The sequence below is a fragment of the Odontesthes bonariensis genome, chromosome 19 (genome assembly GCF_027942865.1).
Source record: "Odontesthes bonariensis isolate fOdoBon6 chromosome 19, fOdoBon6.hap1, whole genome shotgun sequence".
Classification (NCBI taxonomy): domain Eukaryota; kingdom Metazoa; phylum Chordata; class Actinopteri; order Atheriniformes; family Atherinopsidae; genus Odontesthes; species Odontesthes bonariensis.
Window position 1 is genome coordinate 5,669,980 of NC_134524.1, and position 10,509 is coordinate 5,680,488.

Sequence of the window (10,509 nt, forward strand, 5' to 3'; positions counted from 1 at the left end):
AACAGATGTTTGCATTCACTTTCGAGGGTGAGCAATACACTTACACTCGTCTACCACAAGGCTTTATTGATTCACCTTCCATCTTCAATCATGTCTTAAAACAACAACTACAATCCTTGACACTACCACCAGGCGTCTCCCTTCTTCAGTATGTGGATGACGTTCTTTTGGAAGCTCTTGACTCAGACTCTATTATGACGGCCACTGAAACAGTTTTGCGTCATCTTGTTGATTGTGGCTGCAGATGTTTATAATGGACATGTTTGTGCAATAAATGAACACTTGGAGCCCAACCAGTTGGCATCAGGCATTGAGGACTGAACCACGTAAACCAGCCTGCAGTCCTCTTCTTCCAGTGTGGGCTCATTGCTGCATATTATTAAAATGATGAAGTTATTTACATTCAGACTCCACCTCTGCACGTGTCTGCTTCTGGTTACATCATCCTGAACATAAATGATGATCACTGACCATAATCATGAAGAACATACAATAAAAAACAAGTCTGCTGTAAATTTTGTGATTTTTATTTCCCTTGTACATCAAAACCTTTAGCATGAATACAAATGTAGCATTCTGCTCACATGTTGACTTCTAACTCTCAGATTTATAGAACATCTTTTACACAAAAGCAACACTTTTAACAGTCCAGAACTATAAATGCAATCTTTACACCAATATTAAATGTGTGCTGAACGAGGCTTGTTTTCCAGATCATTTTATGATTGAAAATAAATGCAGGTTCCCTTCGTTTCCTCACTATTGATTCAAATATTTGAATAACTAAGTTCAGCAGAAATGAAAACACCACCAGCTTTGTTAATCTCTATTGATCATATAAAACTTCAGCTTGTTGACACATTAAATCAGTAAAATCTGCTAAATGACTCAGAATATCAGCTGTGAGCAATAAAATGACTGATGATGATCATGATAATCACAGTTTACCTCATCTGTACATGGATCAGAACAACAACAACATTTGGTCTGACAAACCAGTGAATGTAAATGTAATTAGTTCAGGAGGATAAAAGTCCTGCTGAGCAGTGATAGCCTCCATGACTGAACAGACAGGAAGGAGCACCACCCAAACAAAGTCCAACACCAACTAAACACCAACCAATCAGAGGTCAAAGTACCACCTGTAGTGACTATTTGTCTATGAAAATAATAGAAACTTTTGACTTAAAGGTGACCAAACTAAAAATAAACATAAGATAACAGTACAAAAAGGTCCAAAACGTCAAAAAATGTAGTTCATCATGGATTTATTCCAAGTTTGCAGGTAAAACCAACATGGTTCATGCTTCACAGGATCCCTTCCTGCCTCTTCTGCTCTGATTCCCGCTTTTTCTGCCTGCTTGCCTCACCTGTTCACCCACTGATTGACTGACTGAGAACTGAGAACTGGTAAAAAACCATGTGACCACCCAAGTGCGTCCAGAGCTCCCTAAAACCTACGTATTTAATTCAAATTCAAGTTCAAAAATACTTTATTTATCCCAGAGGGAAATTAAATGTTGATGTAACTCAATTAAATCAAGGAGTTATTATAGATGCTGATGGCTGTGGGAAGGAAAGATTTCCTGTAGCGGTCCGTTTTGCATCCAAACTGAAGAAGCCTTTGACTGAAGAGACTCTGTTTTCTGATAACAGTCTCATGGAGAGGATGTTCAGGGTTGTCCATAATTCTCTTGATTTTATGCAAAATCCTTCTTTGCATTATTGTCTCCAGAGGTTCCACAGGCGTCCCCAGAACAGAACCAGCCTTCCTTATCAGGTTGTTGAGTCTTTTTAGGTCCCTGGTTCTGATGCTGCTGCCCCAACAGATGACGCAAGAGGAAATGACGCTCTCAACAACAGACTTGTAGAAGATCTGCAACATCTTGCTGCAAACCTTGAAGGACCTTAGCTTCCTCAAGAAGTACAGTCTGCTCTGTCCTTTCTTGTAGATGGCATCACTGTTGTGTCTCCTGTCCAGTCTGTTGTCCAGATGAACACCAAGGTATTTATATTCCTCAACCACCACCACTTCTTCTCCCATGATGGAAACAGGGTTTGATCTGACCCTGTTTCTCCTGAAATCTACAATCATTCTCCTGTGTTTTGTTAACATTCAAGATGAGATGATTGTTCCCACACCATGCCACAAAGCGGTCCACCAGCTCTCTGTACTCAGCTTCTTGTCCATCTCTGATACACCCGACAACTGCAGAGTCATCTGAATATTTCTGTAGATGACAGGAGTCTGACTTGTACTGGAAGTCTGAAGTGTACAGAGTGAAAAGGAATGGTGAAAGTACAGTCCCCTGTGGTGCTCCTGTGCTGCTGATCACCTGGTTAGACACACAATTCTTCAGTCTGACAAACTGTGGTCTGTTTGTCAGGTAGTCATTAATCCAGGTGATTGTTGAGGCCTCCACCTGAGTCTTCTGGAGTTTCAGACGAAGCAGATCAGGCTGAATTGTGTTAAATGCACTGGAGAAATCAAAGAACATGATCCTCACAGTGCTGCCTGCTTTGTCCAGATGACAGTGGGTTTGTTGAAGCAGGTGTATGATAGCGTCTTCAACTCCAACTCCATGGCGATAAGCAAACTGCAGGGGGTCCTGATATGTGCTGGTTTGCTTACACAGGTGGGTCAACAGGAGTCTCTCCAGGACCTTCATGATGTGGGATGTCAGGGCAACAGGTCTGTAGTCATTGATGTCTGAGGGGTGAGTTTTCTTTGGTACCAGAACCAGACAGGATGTCTTCCACAACAGTGGTACCTTCTCTTGGGTCAAGCTAAGGTTGAAAAGGTGTTGCAGAATCCCACAGAGCTGCTCTGCACAGGCCTTCAGGACTCGGGGGCTGACACCATCTGGACCTGCAGCCTTGTTCCGGTTCAGTCTCTCCAACTGCCTCTTCACCTGACTTCTAGAAACAGAAAAGTGGGAGGGGGAGGCAAAGGGGACAGCAGCATCTCCTGATTTGGTTGAAGACAAACTAGTGGAAGCAGAAGAATCCATGACTGAGGTGGAGGTGGAGATGTTACAGGAAAGCTGTGGGTCAGAGGAGGGTGGGATGTCTCTTTGGCTGGGAACAGGAGGGGAGGATGGTGAGCTTGTTCCTGAACTGAACCTGTTGAAGAATGTGTTCAGCTCATTTGCTGTCCAGACTTCCATCCATCCGATCCTCCCTCTGTTTGAGGCCTGTGATCTTCTTCATTCCTGACCACACATCTCTGATATTGTTCCTCTGCAGTTTACTCTCAAGCTTCTTTCTATACACCTCCTTGCTCTCTCCGATCTTGACTTTGAGCTGCTTCTGTATACTCCTCAGTAACTCCCTGTCTCGCTCCCTAAAGGCTTTTTTTTTCTTGTTCAATAGTTCCTTTAGCTCACAGGTGATCCAGGGTTTGTTATTAGGGAAGCATCTCACTGTTCTGGTGGGGATGGTGTTGTCCACACAGAGAAACTAAAACACATTTTAACCAACTGTCCCTGAAATGACTTCTGTCTATTTCAGTTTAATGAACTCAGCTGTGTCTCCATCATCTAAAAGCCAAACTCCAGCACAGAGCGGCTGAGTGAATGAGGTCTGGACTCTATGGAGGAGAGTCATGGTTTCAGAGACGCTGTAGAAGGACAGAATACCTGCTCTGTGGTCCAGATACACTCCTATTCTGGAGGACCGAGGACCTGGGACTGGAGTTTGGACTGAGTTGTGATAAAACCTGTAACTGTCTCTGTCACAACGTAATGACCAAGATTTGTTGTTGTGTCCAACTAAACATTCAGAGTCTCCTGCTCTACTGATATTCTTGTATGCGACTGCTACACAAACTGCTCCACCTCTCCACTCCACCTCCCAGTAAGAGCGTCCAGTCAGACTCTCTCTGCTCAGGACCTGAAACCAGTCACTGAATCTGTCTGGATGACAAGAATAAGACTGTTTATGTTTCATTACTGTCACGTTTCTGTTCCCCTCAGATAATAACAGACGTGTGTTTGCTGTGTTTGGATCCAGTGTGATTTCTCTTGAATATTTTAAGAATCCAGCTCTGCTCTTTGGTTCTGGTTCTGGCAGTAAAACATCCACTTCAGTCAGTGAGATGTTGGTGTATTCCTCTCTCAGGATGTCCTGTAGTTTATCTCTGAGCTCTGACACAGCTGCTGTCACATCCTCAAAGTGCCTCAGAGGACGGATCTTGATGCTGGATGAGTGTGTAGCCCCCCTGAGTGCTGACACTGAGGGGCAGCTGTGCAGAAACTGGCTGTGATCCTCTGTGTGTGAGAGCTGCTTCAGCTCAGCATCTTTCCTCTTCAGCTCAGTGATCTCCTGCTCCAGCTTCTTCTGAAGCTCTTTGACTCGACTCCCTTCAGCTTCCTGCTGGGATCTGATCTGCTGCTTCACATCAGAGCTTCTTTTCTGGAGGAGACGGATCAGCTTAGTGAAGATCTTCTGGCTGTGCTCCACTGTTTTAGCAGCAGACTGATCGATGGCCTCCACCTCCTGCTGAAGCAGCTTCACATCTTTCTCTGCGTCCTGGATTCTCTGCTGGATCTGTTGTCGACTCCCCTCCAGCTCCTTCTGCCTCTCAGTCCTTTCTGCTGCAGCTGACACTGTTTCATGGCCTTTATGTTCCTCCATTAAGCAGAGATAACAGATGCTCTGCTGATCAGTACGGCAGAAAATCTTCATCACCTCATCATGACGAGGGCAGATGTGCTGCTGGAGCTTCTTGGAGGGGTCGACCAGCTTGTGTTTCTTTAATGGTGGAGCATCACGGTGAGGTTGGAGGTGTTTCTCACAGTAAGAGGCCGGACAGACTAAACAGGACTTGATGGCTTTCAGCTTCCTCCCAGAGCAGACATCACAGGCCACATCTTCAGGTCCAGCATAGCAGTGATCAGCAGGAGCAGCTTGGAGTCCAGTCTTCTTCAGCTCCTCCACCAACTCTGCTAACATGGTGCTTTTCTTCAGCACAGGCCTCGGTAGGAAAGTTTCCCTGCACTGAGGACAGCTGTGGATTCCCTTCCGATCCTCTCCATCCCAGTGGGCTTTAATACAGTTCCTGCAGTAGCTGTGTCCACAGGGAATAGTCACCGGATCCTTCAGTAGATCCAGACAGATCGAACAAGAGAAGGTTTCCTGATCCATCTGAACTCCTTTCTGCGCCTTTTCAGCTCTCAGTAACACTGACTGTGTGAGTTTCACTTCCTTATAACAGAAACAGGTTTCAGCTCTGATGTAAACAACCTGCATGTCTGCAGTGAAATGAACCAATCAGCTCTTAGCGTTCAGCACAGGTTGGTTACACCCATCTATAAAGCTGCAGATCTGAGGGGGAGGGATCAGGGAAATATGTGGACAGAGTGTTTTTCATAAGAAACAGAAGGAGGAGTTATCAAGTTGTGACTGATTCACGGAAGAGGAGCAGTTTGAAGCAGAAACTGTGTGTTTAACATGAAAAACTCAACAAGAAGATAGAATAAAATAAAGTCAAAATAGTGCGACTATAACCACTTGGAAAATGTTGAATTATCAGTTGTTGTTCCCATCTTCTTCTTCTGTTGATTTGAAACCGTCTTCGCTGTGTGTGCAGCTGTGTGCAGCAGCCGTGTGCAGCAGCCGTGTGCAGCAGCCGTGTGCAGCAGCCGTGTGCAGCAGCCGTGTGCAGCAGCCGTGTGCAGCTGCTGTGTGCAGCGGCCGTGTGCAGCAGCTGTGTGCAGCAGCTGTGTGCAGCAGCCGTGTGCAGCTGTGTGCAGCAGCCGTGTGCAGCTGTGTGTGCAGCAGGTTTGTGCAGCAGCCGTGTGCAGCAGCTGTGTGCAGCAGCTGTGTGCAGCTGTGTGCAGCAGCCGTGTGCAGCAGCCGTGTGCAGCTGTGTGCAGCTGTGTGCAGCAGGTGTGTGCAGCTGTGTGCAGCTGTGTGCAGCAGGTGTGTGCAGCAGGTGTGTGCAGCAGGTGTGTGCAGCAGCCGTGTGCAGCTGTGTGTGCAGCAGATTTATGCAGCAGCTGTGTGCAGCAGATTTGTGCAGCAGCCGTGTGCAGCAGCCGTGTGCAGCAGCTGTGTGGAGCTGTGTGCAGCAGCTGTGTGTGCAGCAGCTGTATGCAGCTGTGTGTGCAGCTGTGTGTGCAGCAGTGTGTGCAGCAGGTGTGTGCAGCAGCCGTGTGCAGCAGCCGTGTGCAGCAGGTGTGTGCAGCAGCTGTGTGCAGCAGCTGTGTGCAGCAGCTGTGTGCAGCAGCCGTGTGCAGCAGCCGTGTGCAGCAGCCGTGTGCAGCAGCCGTGTGCAGCAGCCGTGTGCAGCAGCCGTGTGCAGCAGCCGTGTGCAGCAGCCGTGTGCAGCTGTGTGCAGCAGCCGTGTGCAGCAGCCGTGTGCAGCAGCCGTGTGCAGCAGCCGTGTGCAGCAGCCATGTGCAGCAGGACAGCTGTGGATTCCCTTCCGATCCTCTCCATCCCAGTGGGCTTTAATACAGTTCATGCAGTAGCTGTGTCCACAGGGAATAGTCACCGGATCCTTCAGCAGATCCAGACAGATCGAACAAGAGAAGGTTTCTTGATCCATCTGAACTCCTTTCTGCGCCTTTTCAGCTCTCAGTAACACTGACTGTGTGAGTTTCACTTCCTTACAACAGAAACAGGTTTCAGCTCTGATGTAAACAACCTGCATGTCTGCAGTGAAATGAACCAATCAGCTCTTAGCGTTCAGCACAGGTTGGTTACACCCATCTATAAAGCTGCAGATCTGAGGGGGAGGGATCAGGGAAATATGTGGACAGAGTGTTTTTCATAAGAAACAGAAGGAGGAGTTATCAAGTTGTGACTGATTCACGGAAGAGGAGCAGTTTGAAGCAGAAACTGTGTGTTTAACATGAAAAACTCAACAAGAAGATAGAATAAAATAAAGTCAAAATAGTGCGACTATAACCACTTGGAAAATGTTGAATTATCAGTTGTTGTTCCCATCTTCTTCTTCTGTTGATTTGAAACCGTCTTCGCTGTGTGTGCAGCTGTGTGCAGCTGTGTGCAGCAGCCGTGTGCAGCAGCCGTGTGCAGCAGCCGTGTGCAGCTGCTGTGTGCAGCGGCCGTGTGCAGCAGCTGTGTGCAGCAGCTGTGTGCAGCAGCCGTGTGCAGCTGTGTGTGCAGCAGGTTTGTGCAGCAGCCGTGTGCAGCAGGTGTGTGCAGCAGCTGTGTGCAGCTGTGTGCAGCAGCCGTGTGCAGCAGCCGTGTGCAGCTGTGTGCAGCTGTGTGCAGCAGGTGTGTGCAGCTGTGTGCAGCTGTGTGCAGCAGGTGTGTGCAGCAGGTGTGTGCAGCAGGTGTGTGCAGCAGCCGTGTGCAGCTGTGTGTGCAGCAGATTTATGCAGCAGCTGTGTGCAGCAGATTTGTGCAGCAGCCGTGTGCAGCAGCCGTGTGCAGCAGCTGTGTGGAGCTGTGTGCAGCAGCTGTGTGTGCAGCAGCTGTATGCAGCTGTGTGTGCAGCTGTGTGTGCAGCAGCTGTGTGCAGCAGGTGTGTGCAGCAGGTGTGTGCAGCAGGTGTGTGCAGCAGCCGTGTGCAGCAGCCGTGTGCAGCAGCCGTGTGCAGTAGCCGTGTGCAGCTGTGTGCAGCAGCCGTGTGCAGCAGCCGTGTGCAGCAGCCGTGTGCAGCAGCCGTGTGCAGCAGCCGTGTGCAGCTGGTGTATGCAGCAGCTGTGTGCAGCTGTGTGCAGCTGTGTGCAGCAGGTGTGTGCAGCAGCCGTGTGCAGCTGTGTGTGCAGCTGTGTGCAGCAGATTCGTGCAGCAGCTGTGTGCAGCAGATTTGTGCAGCAGCCGTGTGCAGCAGCCGTGTGGAGCAGTGTGTGCAGCAGCTGTATGCAGCTGTGTGTGCAGCTGTGTGTGCAGCAGCTGTATGCAGCTGTGTGTGCAGCTGTGTGTGCAGCTGTGTGTGCAGCTGTGTGCAGCAGCTGTGTGTGCAGCAGCTGTGTGTGCAGCAGCTGTGTGTGCAGCAGCCGTGTGCAGCAGCCGTGTGCAGCAGCCGTGTGCAGCAGCCGTGTGCAGCAGCCGTGTGCAGCAGTGGTGTGCAGCAGCGGTGTGTAGAAGCCGTGTGCAGCAGCCGTGTGCATCAGCCGTGTGCAGCAGCTGTGTGCAGCTGTGTGTGCAGCATCTGTGTGTAGCAGCAGCTGTCGGCCCGTCCTGTGAAGCACCATCCAGTAAACTTGGTGGAATCTGAGCAGACATTAACGTTCAGCACACATTTGCATTCTGTGCAAGATAGATGGCTTCAGCTCTGATGGTATGACGACAAAGTCGAGCATCAACCTTTGGCCTGAGGCGGCCGGGTACCTCGTACATTGATGCACCGGCCTTGCTGCTCGAATGGAGAATTCCTGGCACAGAAATTGGATTGAAAGTCTCTCCATCACTGCCCACATGGGGATTTAAGTCCCCCAGCTGAGAAATGGAAGCACCACGTGGCACCAAGAGAAGCTGCATGCTCTGAGCTGCTGCTGGGTGCAGACACGCAAACAACCGTCCTGCCTGCGACTGGCAGCCGCAGCGAGGCGACCCTATTGGTCACTGGGGAGAACTCCAGCACTGGGCTTCTCAGCCGGGAGCTTTAAGCCTCGTTTCCACTATGCAGTCCGCTACGGGTCGGTTCAGAACGGTACGGTACGGGTCGGGTGGCTTTGGGGTCAGCTTTGCGTTCCCACTGTACAAAAGGGACCCTCGGGGGTGGGCGGAGTGCGTGCCGAAGCGTAAATAGCAAATAACAAATAACATCCATAATTTGGAACCACCTTCAAGCTTCTTAAGCTTAATGCCACACCGGCTCGCGGTCTGGTTGAAACCACTCTCTGCCATTTTTGCTGCAATCAGCTGGAAAACTTTTTGGTTTGGCACAACGCCATCGAGCTCCCGCTGCACAGCCTCCTCAAACACACCGGAGAGCAGAGCCTGGAACCGGTCCTGTGTGCTCGGTACCCCGAGCAGAAGGGTTACAGACATGGTAACGGTACGGATCGGTACGCTTTCGTGGTAGTGGAAACACTGAAATAAGAGAACCGCTCCGACCCGAGCCGCACCGGACTGCATTGTGGGAACACACCAGAAGTATCCCCACAATCGGCCGATGAATCTACGTGCAGAGCCCAGGTTCCAGGGCCCACGCTGTGTGTGGAGCTGAGCCCAGCTACATCTGGTTGGTACCTCTCCATCTCACACACCAGCCTGGCCAAGCCCCATAAGCCAAGTCTCGCAGGTGAGACCCCCCCCCCCCCAGACCTTTGAATGGATCTTAGTCCGACCCTCCTCTGAAACCTGTTTCCCATGGAAAACCCTCCCAGGGGCTGATATAGATGCTGACATCCTCTTATTTCCAGTTTTCCATGTTTGTTGTGAGCAGAGAAGTGAACAGAGTAACATGTTGAGGCGGGTGTGAACTTGTGTCTCACTGCTGATCCGTGTGCACGTGCGTTTGTGCGATGCTGCATGTGTGCAGGGACGGCTGCAGGATGGAGAACGTGCAGAAGAACGTGGGCAGCAGGAAGTTCGCCTTCAGCGGCGTGCAGCTCCTCACCTTCCCAAACTCTACCGACCTCCAGACGGCAGCTACGGATAGACTCCCCCGCCGTTCCTGCACACGTTTTTATATCAGAAGATGTGTTGTTATGAATGTATGTTCGTGGGATTTCTCTGTTCACCAGAAGCCTCCGTGCTGTCGATTGTGGCTGCAGATGTTTGAATTAAGGACATGTTTGTGCAATAAATGAACACTTGGACCCCAACCAGTTGGCGTCAGGCATTGAAGACTGAACCACGTAAACCACCCTGCAGTCCTCTTCTTCCAGTGTGGGCTCATTGCTGCATATTATTAAAATGATTAAGTTATTTACATTCAGACTCCACCTCTACACGTGTCTGCTTCTGGTTACATCATCCTGAACATAAATGATGATCACTGACCATAATCATGAAGAACATACAATAAAAAACAAGTCTGCTGTAAATTTTGTGATTTTTATTTCCCTTGTACATCAAAACCTTTAGCATGAATACAAATGTAGCATTCTGCTCACATGTTGACTTCTAACTCTCAGATTTATAGAACATCTTTTACACAAAAGCAACACTTTTAACAGTCCAGAACTATAAATGCAACCTTTACACCAACATTAAATGTGTGCTGAACGAGGCTTGTTTTCCAGATCATTTTATGATTGAAAATAAATGCAGGTTCCTGTAGCGTTATCGGGCATCTGCATCAAATATAAGGATTTAGAAGACGTTTTCACTGTCTCAAGTAAACCTTAAACCTCGAATAATTTAGGGCACCACCTACCGTTATTTTAACTTTAAGTCACAGTCAGGGAGGAAAACTGTTAAAATCTTACGATCCTGGTATATTAAATTAATAATCAATTAATAATCAGATAATAATCAATTAATAATCAGTCTCATATCTCGCTACTTTCGTGAAGTTCTCGTTTGGTTGGACAGACATTACGTAAAGAAAGCATACGACACAATCTGTGATTATAACATATATAT

General features: G+C 48.7%; 2 protein-coding genes across 4 annotated transcripts in view; one reads left to right on the plus strand and one right to left on the minus strand.

Moving 5' to 3' along the window:
* Positions 1 to 9,767, plus strand: part of LOC142369435 (type II inositol 3,4-bisphosphate 4-phosphatase-like) — a 55,484-nt gene extending 45,717 nt beyond the window's left edge. For 2 of the 3 annotated variants that reach the window (XM_075451794.1, XM_075451795.1), the window contains exon 26: positions 9,461 to 9,767. In XM_075451794.1, the coding sequence (XP_075307909.1) occupies positions 9,461 to 9,731 (271 nt within the window). In that variant the 3' untranslated portion in view covers positions 9,732 to 9,767. The remainder of the gene's footprint in view (positions 1 to 9,460) is intronic. The other variant, XM_075451797.1, reaches the window with a different exon arrangement.
* On the minus strand, positions 3,061 to 5,183 carry LOC142368492 (tripartite motif-containing protein 16-like). Its single transcript, XM_075450668.1, has one exon. The coding sequence runs from the start codon at positions 5,143 to 5,145 to the stop codon at positions 3,502 to 3,504; it is 1,644 nt and encodes a 547-aa protein (XP_075306783.1). The 5' UTR covers positions 5,146 to 5,183; the 3' UTR covers positions 3,061 to 3,501.
* Positions 9,768 to 10,509: the final 742 nt, after the last annotated feature.

What these genes read in the sequence shown, in the direction of transcription:
- LOC142368492 (XM_075450668.1), bottom strand. Translation starts at nt 5,145, where the DNA reads ATGGATCAGGAAACCTTCTCTTGTTCGATCTGTCTGGATCTACTGAAG.